Genomic DNA, 16,120 nt, shown 5'->3' on the forward strand with positions numbered 1-16,120 from the left:
TAATGTGTTCTGACCCCGAGTGACTGTAAATAAGAATGTCGTTCAAGTAAACAAAAGCGTATCTGTCTAAGGTTTCTTTATAAGCATCTTGTTTATAAAACATTGAAAAACCAAAATGGCACTGTGACCAGGGAAACCCCAGGATAAGATGCATTTGGGGAGCGCTAATGACATAGAGCATAGGCTTGTCAAGGTCAGTCAAGGGTATTCCCAATTCCTTAAGTCGCCCTGTGTCTGTTTATGTAGTTATACTGTTGTAGTCACTCCAACCATGTGTGTGTAATGTCATTCCATTATTACCATTCACTCTTGTTTCATGTCTAAGTTAAGTCTGTTCTGTGTAATCACGGCTTCATGAGTCATTACGTTGCTGAGGCAATTTGAATAATTGCAATGAATCTGTTTGCTGCCTCTCCTTTGCTGCGGTCCACGACTGGCCCACACCCCGCACGGTGCGCCAGTTGTGCAGTTTTTTGGGTTTTGCATCGTAATACAGGCATTTTGTGAAAGGCTTCGCAAAGATTGCCGCACCGTTTGACAAGTGGCGGCGGTGCCAAATTCCGTTGGTCTGACAAGGAGATAGGGCTTTAAGCTGTGTTTTGTGTTAGGGACTAAGAATTGTATTGTTTTATTTTAGGTTAGTTATAATGTTTTTTTCTAAGGGGGAGGGGGGGTTTTTGCGTGATTACGTGGCTGAGGGAATTTGAATAAAAAAGCCTTGTTGCATTTCAATGGATCTGTTTGCTGCCTCTCCTTCCTACACCACGCCACAATTGGTGTCAGAAGTGGTCCTACAAGACGAGATGAGACGCATCTCTGAGGAACTTGGACGGCTGAGGAGGGAGACGGAGAAACCGAGCGGCGCAACGAGGAAGAGGCAACAGCTGGATGGGCCAAGTGACCGTGGCCCACCGCTATCGACAGCGAGAAGGAGCGTGACGGCAACAGAGATGACGGCGGCTAGCATGACACATCAGCTTAGCCTCCCATGCTACAACGGCCAGAGGTGTCAGAAGTATTCACATTCATTACTCAGGTAGAAGTACAGATACTAGGGTTTAAAAGTACTTCTGTAGAAGTGGAAGTATCAACTCAAGCTTTTTACTCAAGTAAAAGTGTTAAAGTACTGCTTTCAAAACTACTTAAAGTATAAAAGTAAAAGTAATGTAAGGAAAAAAAGCCATTAAGGACAAAAGCTTAGGTCGCACCACAGGCGTCTATAGTGCACTAGCCCACAAAGGTGTTTTTTTACATCTACAGTCATGGCCAAGTTTTGAGAATGACACAAATATCATATTTTCACATGATCTGCTGCCCTCTGGTTTTTATGTGTTTGTCAGATGTTTTTATCACATACAGAAATATAATTGCAGTCATATGAGTAACAAAAGCTTTTATTGACAGTTAGAATGAGTTAATGCAGCAAGTCAATATTTGCAGTGTTGACCCTTCTTATTCAGGACCTACTCTGTGGCATGCTCTCAATCAACTTCTGGACCAAATCCTGACTGATAGCAGTCCATTCTTGCACAATCAATGCTTGCATTTTGTCAGAATGTGTAGGTTTTTGTTTGTCCACCTGTCTCTTGATGATTGACCACAAGTTCTCAATGGGATTAAGATCTGGGGAGTTTCCAGGCCATGGACCCAAAATCTCTATGTTTTGTTCTCTGAGCCATTTAGTTATCACCTTTGCTTTATGGCACGTTGCTCCATCATGCTGGAAAAGGCATTGTTGATCACCAAACTGCTCTTGGATGGTTGGGAGAAATTGCTCTCGGAGGATATTCTGGTACCATTCTTTATTCATGGCTGTGTTTTTAGGGAAGACTGTGAGAGAGCCGATTCTCTTGGCTGAGAAGCAACCCCACACATGAATGGTTTCAGGATGCTTTACAGTTGGCATGAGACAAGACTGGTGGTAGCGCTCACGTCGTCTTCTCCGAACAAGCTGTTTTCCAGATGTCCCAAACAATCGGAAAGGGGATTCATCAGAGAAAATGACTTTACTTTGTTGCCCTCCTTGAGATCAGGCCTTGCTCCAAGAGTATCCGCCTCACAGTGCGTGCAAATGCACTCTCACCTGCCTGCTGCCATTCCTGAGCAAGCTCTGCACTGCTGTTAGCCCGATCCCGCAGCTGAAACACTTTTAAGAGACAGTCCTGGCGCTTGCTGGTCTTTCTTGGGCGCCCTGGAGCTTTTTGGCAACAATGGAACCTCTCTCCTTGAAGTTATTGATGATGCAATAGATTGTTAACTGAGGTGCAATCTTTCTAGCTGCGATACTCTTACCTGTTAGGCAATTTTTGTGCAGTGCAATGATGACTGCACGTGTTTCTTTAGAGATAACCATGGTTAACAGAAGAGAAACAATGATGCCAAGCACCAGCCTCCTTTTAAAATGTCCAGTGGTGTCATTCTTACTTAATCATGACAGATTGATCTCCAGCCCTGTCCTCATCAACACCCACACCTGTGTTAATGGAGCAATCACTGAAACGATGTTAGCTGGTCCTTTTAAAGCAGGGCTGCAATGAAGTTGAAATGTGGTTTCGGGAATAAAGTTCATTTTCTATGCAAATATTGACTTTGCAATTAATTGCATTCTGGAGTATATGCAAATTGCCATTATAAAAACTGAAGCAGTAGACTTTGTAAAAATTAATATTTGTATCATTCTCAAAACTTTTGGCCATGACTGTACACTTGATCTGCAATTTGACAGCACAGATTCCGTGACTGTTTAACATTGACATTGGAAAACAAAGAATATATTCAAACCCAAATGAACACAAACAAGCGACAGCTGAAACCAATACGACAAAACAAAAGGCGGAACTAAACAGAAGACCAGGGGAGCAGGAACCGGGAAGACAGAGAGGGAGGGGGTGGAGCCAGGCGTGACAGAACCCCCCTTCTAAAGCACCACTCCGGGGCACTTAAACCCATACCAGAAAACAAAAAACAAGTCACACAGAAACCGGGGCAAAACCAGGACGAACAACATGGAAACCTGGGAACAAGACAGGAGACATGGGGGCAGGACCAGAGGCTGGGCGGCTGGCGTAGGCGTAGGCTGGGCGGCTGGCGTAGGTGTAGGCTGGGCGACTGGCGTAGGCGTAGGCTGGCCGGCTGGCACAGGCGTAGGCTGGCCGGCTGGCGCAGGCGTAGGCTGGGCGGCTGGCGTAGCTTGGAGGAACCGTTCAGCCCTACGGGCTGCTACAACCTCTGGGTCGTACCTATCGTGTGTCCAATACTCTGCATTATACCTCCCAAAGCGAGCTCTAAGCATAGTGAAAAATCCCTCCAGAGTCTCCATCTCCTGGGCTCTCCGTGACATGAGGAGATCAGCCCATTGTAGGGCCTTCCCCTCAAGGTATTGTAAGAGGTATCTCACCTTAAGAAATTCGGGAGGTTGTGGGCCGAGCAAACAGTCAAAAAACAATCTGCTCTGGAGAATAAACCCTTCTAGGGGAACTTCCCCATTAAACTCATGCGGGGGACTTATCTCCGAAGGCAGTTCAAACGGCTCTCCCCGTTTTATCCATACAAGCAGGTCCCCAGGTAAAGGGAAGATCTCTACTCCAAGCTCTCTCGCTGCGTCCTGATGTGGTGGGTCAATCTGTATTATCTCTCGAGTTACCAGACTCCCAGGACTCTACATCAACTGTGAGTTAGGTGGTAATTTCTTTCTTGCGCTTATCGATATGGGGTTGTCAGTCTCCTTGATCAGGCCTGACCTATTGCCCGATGATGTGTGGGGGCTTTAGCGCTTTCGGGTAGCGTTAACAACAGTGACAGGAGACCATTTCGAGCTTGTCGGGTGTGTCTCTGTGACGCTTAATTTCGGGCACGGGCCTTTTTGGGTGGGGGGCATTAATGATCCGTGCAATTTGGGCAGTGATTTTATGGAATGTGTGGGGGGCGGTGATAGACTTCAGCAGTGGTAGCTTGACACTAAACGACCACAATGTGTTGGTGCATGCCACTGGTTTTGAGGCTGTGTTGGCCAATCTGGAGCTGGTTTTGGGCCTTATTAAAGAGACGAACCTCTCGCTTAACCCAGCGAAGTGTAACCTGCTGCAATGATGGATCAGTTTCCTTGGACATGTAGTGAGCGGGGAGGGCATCGTGACAAGATGGCTGGCCCACACCCTGCACGGAGCACCAGTTGCGCAGTTTTTTTGGTTTTGCATCGTACTACAGGTGTTTTGTGAAAGGCTTCGCGAAGATTGTCGCGTCCTTACACCGTTTGACGAGTGGCAGCAGTGCCAAATTCCATTGGTCTGACGAGGAGATAGGGCTTACCCTATACCGTCGGGGCAGTTTGTGGTAGACACCGACGCCAGTGATCATGGGTTGGGGGCTGTGCTTTCACAGTTACAGGACGGGTCGGAATTGGTCATTGCCTACTTTAGCCAGTGGCTAGACAAAGCTGAACACAATTACAGTGTGACGTGGTGGGAACTGTTAGTGGTCGTGGAAGAATTGCCACACTTTTGGCCATATATCTACGGTGTCCCATTCAATCTGCGCACAGATCACGTGTTGCTATTATGGCTTATGTGGTTTCGCGAACCTGAGGGCTTCAGGAATTCGACTACACAGCTGAGCACCATCCAGGTCGTAGCCATGGGAACACCGACACTTTATCCTGTCGTCCGTGCGCCAAGTCGAACTGCATGCACTGGGCAGAAGGCAGAAGTGCGCATATGACATGCGTTGCTACGGCGCGCCTCTGCCTTTGGACTCTGATGTATGGCTGTACAACCCCCAGCGAAAAAAATGACTGTGCCCCAATCTTCAGTCGACTTGGGTTGGGCCGTGCAAGGTCCTTTCACAGCTTGGGAAGGTATACAGGATCCGATGGTGCCGGCTGCGTCTCGTGGTGCACCACGACCGCTTGGCCCCATACAGGCCAAAGCTAGTGGGCGCCGGACGTCTCCCGGACTCTCCTACCCCGTTCCCCCCAGTGCTTCCCGTGTTGTTTCCCCTGTAGCCGGATCGGCCAGACCGCAGCGCACGCGGAGTTTACCGCGTCGCCTGCAGGACTACGTGTGAGTAGACTACTGTATTTCATGTTGTGTACAGGTTTGGAATTGTTATGTGGATGTTTGATGTGTTTTACAATGTCCTGCATTTTTGGATGTTTAAAAAATATATATATTAAATAAAACAGATGTTGTTGATTCTCTGTGTGCTGGGCCTCCTGACATTGTACCTGCTTAGAATCATGCTGTATGACCTGTTATGCTGTGATGACATTCTGTGCCCTTGTGTGGTCGCCGGGGACAGACCTCTTCCTGTTTGCTGCCTCTCCTTCCTACACCAAGCCACATTACTATTACTTTTTCTAATTCAGCACACAGTTATAACTTCACACTGGAATAGCACCAAACATCGAATGTAGCCTGTCATTTATTTACAGCAGGGGTCAGCAACCTATGGCATGCGTGCCACTGTTGGCACGCCAAGGCATAATCACTGGCACGCGCCACGCTGGACCAGCATCAGCAAAAAAATTTTATAATAAAAAATCTCAGACAGAGAGCACGATCCTCCAATCGAAATCGCTCCTCAACGCTCTGCACTCAGCTCAGCCACAGACCCATGTTTAAATTTAGCCTAATACAAATCAGTTAGCCTACCTGAAAGCATTACGAGATGACAGAGCCTCCGGTTAAAAAAAAACAAAGCGAGGGCATTTCAACCCTGAACGGAAGACAATGGTTTGGTGTATGTCAAAGATCATGCTGTGTGTACACTGTGCTATGACAACATTGCGTGCCGAACTTCCAGCATTAAGAAGCATTTCGAGACAAAACACGACTAGACGTATAAAGACCCCGCCGAAAGAGTCGAAGCCGTTAAACGTGCTGTGGCTAGGTATGGAAAACAGTCCAGCTCTCTTAAAGTAGGGTGACTAAACGTCCATATTTCCCGGGACATGTCCGTATTTCACGTCCTGTCCCGGGCGTCCCGGAGTTTTTCTAAGCGAGGAAATGTCCTGGTTTTTAAATTATCTTCATTGGACCATTAAAATTTAAATTTACAGGCACTACGGCCGCATGGCGCAGCGTGTGACGTAATCCCTGAGCCGCGTCAAGGCTGGATTATTTATTATGGATTATACTTTCGCGAGTGACCGTAGCGCGCGACTTCGCACACCTTCGCACACCTTGCACACTCCACGTCTCAGGTTGCCGACCCCTGATTTACAGTTTTAAAACAGCTTATGTGTTTGTGAGATATTTCTTTCATATGTCAGCGTTTTTTAACTAAACAACAGCGTCAGCGCTAATTATTGTGAACACAGGCCCTGTGACAGGGATTTGGGTCATGCGGACACGACATTTGTTTATCGCACTTTAAACACGTTAAACGATGTTTTGAATGTTTTTAGTAGTAGATAAATCCATACTGAAAAAGTAACGAAAAGTTACTTTACATTAATATAGGCCTACTAATCATTTGGATGAGATTTTACATGTTTAAATGTAACCTCAATCATGCTCTAATTTGTGGTTTAAATGACATAACATTGCTTGCTTTAAATCAATTTGGCCTAGGCTATACGGTGTATATATGTGCATGGACGTAGTTTTGATTTCATAAGTGGGGGGGACACAACCTGGGATGGCGAACTGTTGAGCGGGGGGGGGGGGGGGGGTTGAATGAAAATTGTTGAGCGCTGTGAACAAAAATTGTTGAGCGGGGGGGGGGGGGGGGGAGCTCGGAGCTGCATGATCCTAGTGCTAGATTTGTCGCTATTTGGATATTGTTTTTTTAACCGTTAAAAAGTGGGGGGGACATGACTTCGTCGCTACTTAAATATTTGGTTTTAACTGTAAAAACTGGGGGGGACCAAAACCGGCTTTTGAAAAAGTGGGGGGGACATGTCCCCCCCGTCCCCCCCCAAAACTACGTCCGTGTATATGTGCATGGTACAGTAGCCTAAAGAGTGAAAGGAAAAACTAACATTTGGAAAATCACACCGTTCATGCAGTCATCACTGGGATGTATTTGGTGCGGTTAGTGAGGTCAGAATAGTCTTGGATGATTATGAAAATTAAGAGATTATGGCGGTGTTTGTCATGTTTAGGAGCGGTTGAGACTAGTGAATATCAGACGGGGCGGTCCACAGTCTGTGACTGATGGAGGAGGGAGAGAAAGAGGGAAAACTGTACAGTACATAACTCAGAGCTACGAGGAAGGAAGTCGAGAGAGAGGAAGCGTGAGAGAAATCAGAAGAGACAAGCGCAAGAAAACAGTCACAGACCAAAGACGGGAGTTCAGAAGAGGAATCTGCACCCTTTGTTTCGAGTATTTCATTATGGAAGGAATCGATTTTCCTTCGGTGAGTCAGCTGCAGTTCTTGCCTTCCAAGGCCGTTAATTCAGGTGACCAAACGTCCGTATTTCACGTCCTGTCCCGGGTTTTTTAGTGAGGAAATGTCCTGGTTTTTAAATTACCTTCATTGGACTGATTAAACTTGAGGTGTCCTGTTTTTCCCAAATGAAAATATGGTCACCCTACCGTTAATGATCATTTTAGAAGTATTGATACATCACGTGTGCGTTAACAATGTTAACGGATTAATATGTTTTGTGAATTAAAATAAACACCAGAAAAAAGTACAAAACATTTTGTAACGTGGAAGTTCTGAGAGATTTAAATATGCTGTTTGTCTTTAACAAGTACTGCACAGTTATCAAGGCTGTGCAACAACACTGTCAAATGTCTGCAAATAAAGAAATTAGATGCAAAGTTAAAGTTAATTAAATGTATTTTTAGATGGTTCAAATTTGCTTTAGTTAAAAAACTAAAATAGACGTATGATTAAAGTTTCCAAGATATAGAGTTCGTGGTTTCCTTTAACATTGCCGTTCTGGCAGCAGTACAACATTGGCAACATTTACGTAGTACAAGCCGATCGGAATGAGAGAAACGTAATAACGAAAAGGAAATGTTGAATTTGGTTCATCCATCTCTGTAAAAGCAAACGCCTCATGAACACTTTATGAATAAGGAACCAAGTTCAATCGCCGAGTAAGAAGCTGCGAACAAGTAACCAAATCGGAAGCTGCGAAGAAGTAATGAACTTAGTTACTTCGTCACAGATTCCGATTCGTTTGGTTACTTGATTTAGGCTACTTTTGATTTAGAATCAAGAAAATCCCTAAAACATGATACATGGGGGAGGAGAACTTTGTGGAGAGGTCGAACTCTGTTGGCCAGAGGTGGTGTTGCCAGAACCGGTGTAACAGATTCCATGCGTTATCATTAATTACTCCACTAATGTTACTTTGATTTCCATTTAATTGTGTTGACAAATTATGTTCATTCAGTCCAATTGTAATTCCAGCTTGGCCCATCGATTTAAGGATGGATTTAAAGCAGTGGCCCACGTTTAAGTACAGAAAGCAGTTCTGATGAAGCCAGCAACGTATTGTCATCATTTAATATTTCATAGCACCAAAGAAATAGCCTTAATAGGTTAATCATTAATATATTATTATTTTTACATACTTACATTGAAGATGCACAGTCGACCGGAAATGTTTGAGTTTGAAGGCATCCCTATGGTCCACTACTTCACGGACAACTGGGAGAATATTCAGAACTTCAAGGCGAGACCAGATGACATCCTCATCGCCACTTATCCCAAAGCTGGTATGCTGTGTTTCCTTAAACGTATTACTCAATAGTGAGAATAAAACTAGGGCAAACATGTCAGTACCCAGACATTGATCAGTGCACATTCATCAGATACATGTTAGAAAGAAGCTTTGGACAAGAAGTCAGACCAGGATGACATCATCATTTGAGGAGTTTGACAATTAACTTTTCTTTTTTTTTTTTACAATTAACAAGCTAGCAGTGCTGGCTTGGAGGTCAGTGCATACTATGCTTCTAAACCATTAATATTTTATTGCCTGAGGACAGTTTTAATAAACATGTGTTTTAATAAACTGCTTACTAACTTAATAAAGATGCATGTGTGAGGTTTCTTTCCTCCTTTAAATACATGCATGTGGAAAAAAAGTAACCTTGCTGTTTCAACCACCCAAAATATAATGAAAATATACATTAGTGAAAACACTCACACTGCTGCTGTACTACAGTTTGCCACCCTGGTTGTATGGTGGAAAAACACAAGCCAGACTCAATTTCCACAAACCAAATACAAGTTTACTTGCTCAAGTCACAAATACATACAGCAGTGTTTTGTCTAACACTGGGGAGACAGCACAGGCAGTACCAAGAAAACAAAATAACCAAATTATTTAAGAAACTGAAGCAAATGTTTAGGTAACTAAACTGATAGTCAGAATACATGTGCTACCTGCAACTTACCTAAGGTGTCTGGACAGGCGAAATCCTGTGTGGTGTTTTGTACAGACATGTTTAGGCTTCAGTACCCAATTCTTGCTCAAAAGGGTAAAATGCTTTCAACCCTTTCGCACTTGATGGTCTCGGGGAATAAAATCAACAGGGAAAGAAAAAGACAACAGCACGTAAGATCATTCAGTGGCGTGTATATCTAGAAGAGCACATGCACTCGTTTGACGTAATCAACAGCACGGAAGAGGCTTCATGACTGAGAGTGAGAGCTCCCAGGAGATAGACTCTGTTTCCAAAAGGAGAGTCTTCCTTCTCCAGGCGGTCGGCATCTTCGACCCCTGCAGCTGTGAACTTAAGGGCGTAAGTGCTCAGTGCTCGGTTTAAAAAGTGAACTTCTCGAACAGACAACATGCTGCCTGTTGTTTTCACCATGGTGCTTATGCTCCTTAACAGCTGATGATTGTTAACAACAAATAACACATTAGTAGAGAAATGCATTTAACTCATATTTGAATATTCACTAATAAGCATTACCATTAGTAAGCACTACAAAGCCATTCTGTATTCATGCCTATTTTGTGTTTTGATCTTAGCTCGAGGTTTCTTTTTATCTCTGCCCTCTGTCTTGACCCTGTTTATGTCTTCTTACAATATCCATTTCCTTTGTCCCTATTAATAGACATTTACCTGTAATGGAGCCCTCTCGAGTCTTTGAGACTCACTCATGACAGAATCTGTTCTTTCCATATCAGGACAGTCGAAGTAGGCAAAGCAGCAGTGTGACCCATCTTGTCTGAAATGTTACAGTGACGATCTACTGTCTTCTCACAAGTTCATCTATGAACTTATATTATATTTAAGGGTGGGCATAGATGATTTTTTAAAATCTAGATTAATCTCACTGAAATCTTAAAATTAATCTAGATTAATCTAGATTAAAATGGCTCATTCAGAATATGCGTGCTACCCAAGTAATTACAAAAAGTCAGTCTTTGAGATAGGGTTTCTTAATACAGAGACATTACACAATACATTATACAATACAATACATTAGACCAGGGGCTCATCTCCTGTTTCCAACATGCATCAATGACTGCTTGAGGAAGCTGTTCTACTTTGATACTTGAAGAAAAAAAACATGCTCAATAAAATGTAGGATACTCGTGTTCAACGGTTTATTCAGTTAAACATGAAAATAGTACTGTAAGACTAGATACTTTAAGAGGGCATATTCAGTCAAACATGAATTTGTAAGCCTACATACTGTACATTAAAAGGGGTTGATAACATGTTTATTCAGCTAAACATGAGATTTGAAATGTAAGCCAACATTTAGTACATTTAACGTGTTTTCGGCGGCGGTGACTCTTCCCCTGGGCTGCATCAGTGCTTGACCCAGCGTCAGCAGCATTAGCAAACGGGTGCTTTGCGTTTAAATGGTACTTCAGACTGGTAGAACTCCTACAATAAACTAATTCTGCGTTGCATAAGGTGCAAACAACTTTAGTCTTGTCAATGTCTCCATTAGGAAGCTTCTTAAAAATGAATTTTACATTAAGCAAACCTGGTGGCTTCGTGGCTGCATCCATCTAAGCACATGTGCGATTTGTTGTGGTAATTCACAGGTTTGAAAACTTGTTCTCGCCCCCTACTGTGCAATTTGGTTGGGAATACACCCGAGCTAAACTATCAAGGTGAAAGTCCTCATAGTTTACTTACCTATTTTGACCCAGTTCCCAACCCAACTTTAAGAATAGATTAATGGCGGTAATTTTTATATCGCCCGATAAGCGTATCACATTATCGAACGCCGTTAACGCTGGTAATGGCCCACCACTAATTATATTATACTTATATTAGAGTGTGACCTACCATACCATGCTATACTTAGATGCTATAAATGCTCAATATAGATGTCATAGATGATAAATGCTCAGATATAGAGGAGAGACAAATTAATTCCTCTGGTTGGTTCAGTGTCTTGCAGTCAAAACCCCCACATCAAAATACTGGTTGTAGGACCTCCGTTAAAACAACAATGTTCAAAATCATTAAACTTCATGTGTTTTTTTTTTCTTTTGTCCAGCAAAAAGAACAAATGACCATTATGTGATACCATTCAAAAAGTCATAAATACTGACCATGTGGTCTCATAAACCTTTTCTTAACCCCCCTCTCTTCCTCTCCCCTGGTCTTTTCTGACAGGCACTACCTGGGTGTCCTACATGCTGGACCTGCTTTACTTTGGCAACACGGCACCAGAGCGTCAGACCTCTCTGCCCATCTACATGCGAGTACCGTTCCTGGAGTCGGCCTTCCCTGTGATCCCTACAGGTCTGTGGCCCCGCCTTCTGAGGCCGTGAGGTGTGAATACAAATGGGCCTGTAGCCACTGTATATAATTTATTAGTGGATTAATGGGATCATGTGCCTGTCATGTGCCCAGTCTTGTAAATGGCAATACTTATATACTATATATATAATGCAACTATACTACACTATACTATACTACTTACATACAATCTGTGGATTCAGTGTAAACTGCTGTGACCTTTAAGTGCCATAATTCCATTGTCCAATAATGCAATCAGTACAAAGTTCTGTTTTTTTAGTTTTTTGGTAGATTTTTTATTTTTTTTTGGACTTTATGCAGGAGTGGAATTGGCAGATAATCTGCCCACCACGCCGCGCCTTATCAAAACTCATCTACCTGTTCAGTTGGTGCCCAAGTCCTTCTGGGAACAGAACTGCAGGGTACTGTATGTGGGATTTATTCTCTGTATGTTTTTGTCCAATTTGAACATGAAAATGTATGTACATAACGATTTTTACAACACATGTTGTCACAAATCAGCTTTACAATCGCATGGGTCCAGATCCCTAATGAACAAACCAGACAGTGGCAAGGAAAACCCCCCTAGTTCCCCCTAAACATGGCTTTACTTTTTACATATCTGTGTAAATATGTGTATGTATGATGCAGAGAAAGTGGGTTATTCTCTAATGTGCTTAACTTCTATAACAGCTTTCACAATTTTAACAATGTCTTTCCTGTACAACAGGAGCACATTCTGCTCTTTTAAACATCTTACAATTAGTCAGTAAGCCCTTACTTTAACTTATGAAGGCAAAGGTCGCCCGAATTAATGAAATATGAGCAAGCGTTTCTGTGCTGAGCACATTCTTCACATTTTGAAAGTGTAACCGATGCTCTGAGCCAAATCACATCCTGCACACAAGTCCACTTCCCATACTGAGAAAGGCATGCCTGCATCCTAACCAGAAACACAATTTTACGACAATAGATAAGGTGTGTCTAATTTTGTCTATAGTAGGTTACCAGTGAAATTAACAGTCACTCTTTCTCTCCAGGTTGTCTACATAGCACGCAATGCCAAAGACAATGCTGTGTCCTATTTTCACTTTGATCGAATGAATTATGTGCAACCAGAACCAGGAGATTGGAGCACTTTTCTGAAGAACTACATGGATGGAAAGAGTGAGTGAGTTACTGCCTCTACAGGGATCTGTGGCAGTGGTGCAAAAAGTATGCAGCCTATAGGGGCGCTGCACCAGAGGGGGCGCCAAATCGATGCCAGAAAATTATTTGCCGAGTTGATCGGGGGTGGGGGTGAAGTGTGGGGGGTGCCGATAGTATGTTTGCATACACCTCAGAAAGTATGTAGTTGCAACCCTGATCTGTGGTAATGGACTTTTCAATTTGAGTGATTTTTAAAAGCTGAAACAGTTGGAACAGCGAAGTAATGTATCGTCTTCCATTTTAACGTTTTTTTTTTTTTAGATGTTTTTGGTCCTTGGTATGACCATGTGTGTGGTTACTGGGAGAAGAAGAATGCGTACTCAAACATTCACTATATGTTCTTTGAGGACATGGTGGAGGTAAAGTATCACATATGCAGGTTTTTCCAGGTGATGGTTACTGCTGGGATGAAGATAAGCTGATCTTTACATCAGCTGCACCATTTGAGTTTGGTGTTCATTAGTGTGGTTCTAATCTGACAGTCTGGTCCCTGTTTGTCTAGGACACTGGACGTGAGGTGGAGCGCTTATGTTCCTTCCTCGGTTTATCTACTCCATCAGAGGAGAAGGAGAGAATCACCAAATCCGTTCACTTTGACTCCATGAAGCAGAACAATATGACCAACTACTCCAGCCTCCCAGTCATGGACTTCAAGATCTCACCGTTCATGCGGAAAGGTAAATATTCCCAGGAAAGGTCCTTCCCTTCCTGTCGGTTACTTTGCCTAAATACACAAACCAGAAGAGTACGTTGAGCATTAGGACTGCATGTCTTCTGGGGGCTGGACTTCTATTCTCCTTTTTTGTTTGCTTGTTCAGGAAAGGTTGGTGACTGGAAGAATCACTTCACAGTAGCCCAGAATGAGCAGTTTGATGAACACTACAAAGAGAAGATGAAGAACACCACTCTACAGTTCAGGACAGCAGTTTAGAGCGCCCTATTTTATAGTTTATAATGTATTGTGGTGTGGTGTGGAAGGGAGAGGCAGCAGACAGGTCCATGTCAACTTGAACACAAGCTTTATTCTCACCTCAATAGTGCAATTGCATCAGGAAGGAGCAATTACACAGAACTAGACTTGACTTACACATGAAACACGAGAGCATAGCATCAATATAACAACATTACACAGACATGGTGGGAGAACTCATAATTGTACACATACATGAATTAATACAGGGGCGACTTAACCTAACAACATGCTTGACTAAAAGTAACATAAACACCAATATTACAGGCATAAACTTTAAAACATACTAGAACATTGCCGGGGGGTCGTGGGTGCTTATGGGTAGTGATGTTGTCCTACACTACCCCTATTGGACCGATGCTACAGTATTTTATATACATGTTAATCCAGTTTATTCTAGGATGTATTTTGGTCTACATATATTGTTTTATTGACCACACATTATAAAATGTAAATAAATGATTTTTCATGCATATTCAAATCATTTTAAACTGTTTAGTGTGTCCGTTTACATCTGGAATTGTTGCATAGATGAAAACAGACGTCATGGGTGGTGGAACTGACATGTGAGTCAAATAAAATCATATTACAGTCAAGGAGGGCATTGTGGAGATATAAAGTTGGACATAATCAGCGTGGCAGTAAAAGTTGAGGTGTGAAATGATACTCCTAACAGAAGGTATTTAAGGACATAAATACGTCACATTTGTTCAGGTCGAGAAGGGAGTTGCTCTTCCACTGTTGCTGTCAGTGTGGGTTCACAACAGAAGTGCTGGACGATGCGTACATGGCTAAAGGCAAACAACCGCATGAATTAGCATCTGACTGTTCTCATTCATGTCACATGATGAGGAATCGCAAGGCATAAAGATCTGGTCTGAGTTACTTCAGCCTTGTAATATAATATGTAATATAAACATGAGATTTGTAATGTAAACACTGCAAATGTTGCTGTTCTATCCCACAGGCGTATTAATATGACATGGCATAGATTCATAAAATCCACTCAGATTGCATTTGCCTGTCTTGACGTCACGGGTGTTGCCATGAGGCAACTGCTTGGGTCCCCAGGTCAGTGGAAGACCCCTGAGGACCAACAAACTTTAAACTACAGCAGTGGCAGTATACAAAGCTTGCAGTGAGACCTGAATTCCTTAAGGGGGCCTCATGAATTTTTGTCTGGATCCCCAAAAGAGTCTGCAATCACCGCCGTTGATGGTTGACGTTAAAAACTGCAAGTGAACTGTATCTGTCTGTAATGTGAATGCATCTGTGCTCTCAAACAGCACATATGCACACATTGATACGTTTTCACACAAATCACCTGTCACAACCAACAAAAGTCATATGACATAATTCATGGTATCAAAACCAGCAAAACAGACACACAAGTACCTCATGTATGTTGTTCTCCTCCACTGTGTTACGATAGCACTAAGTGCATGTGTACTGACAAAAATAATAATAAAATCTAATCTGACTATTCTCATGTGAGTAACATGACTGTGAATCGAATACCACACACAAAAGTGAGTAAAAAATTATTAAAAGATGGGATTTGATTTATGTCACAAAAAGTGGATTTGAGTCACTATATGTTTGTAATGTGAACATCCTGGAACTTTGCATATGTGCACAGTATAGACTATGCTATATTCTGACACACTATAACCCTGTACAGACCGAACCACAAAAAACTAAGAATGGAAGGTGATACAAAGGATGAGTGCAATCAACAACCAGCTGTTTGTGGAGCCTTAGAGCATCAGAACCCACATGGGTGTCAAAATGGTGCCACCCAGTAGATGGCACCCTAAATACCAGCTTATATTATCTGTACGTACACTCACCGGCCACTTTATTAGGTTCACCTGTCCAACTGCACATTAACGGAAATGTCGAATCAATCACATGGCAACATCTCAACGCATTTAGGCATGTACACATGGCCAAGTCAATGGGATTTTCATGCACAACCATCTCTAGGGTTTACAGGGAATGGTGCAAAAAAGAGGACACTGAGGCTACAATTGGTACAGGCTAAAATTGGATGATAGAATATTGGAAAAACATTGCCTGGTCTGATGAGTTTAAATTTCTGCTTGATGACATTCAGATGTTATGGTCAGAATTTAGAGTCAACAACATGAAAGCATGGATCCATCCTGCCTTGTCAACGGTTCAGGGTGGTGGTGGTGGTGGTGCAATGGTGTGGGATATATTTTCCTGGTACATTTTGGGCCCATTAGTACCAAATGAGCATTG

At 42.8% G+C, this 16,120-nt stretch overlaps 1 protein-coding gene across 1 annotated transcript; it reads left to right on the forward strand.

Moving 5' to 3' along the window:
- The first annotated feature begins 7,023 nt into the window (after nucleotides 1-7,023).
- Nucleotides 7,024-14,330, forward strand: LOC143512617 (cytosolic sulfotransferase 3-like). The gene is made up of 8 exons (XM_077003165.1): nucleotides 7,024-7,357; nucleotides 8,541-8,673; nucleotides 11,551-11,679; nucleotides 11,998-12,098; nucleotides 12,717-12,843; nucleotides 13,147-13,244; nucleotides 13,388-13,562; nucleotides 13,704-14,330. The coding sequence occupies exons 1-8, from the start codon at nucleotides 7,334-7,336 to the stop codon at nucleotides 13,814-13,816; spliced, it is 900 nt and encodes a 299-aa protein (XP_076859280.1). The 5' UTR covers nucleotides 7,024-7,333; the 3' UTR covers nucleotides 13,817-14,330.
- The last annotated feature ends 1,790 nt before the right edge of the window (nucleotides 14,331-16,120 follow it).

This window comes from Brachyhypopomus gauderio, chromosome 4 (assembly GCF_052324685.1).
Source record: "Brachyhypopomus gauderio isolate BG-103 chromosome 4, BGAUD_0.2, whole genome shotgun sequence".
Lineage (NCBI taxonomy): Eukaryota > Metazoa > Chordata > Actinopteri > Gymnotiformes > Hypopomidae > Brachyhypopomus > Brachyhypopomus gauderio.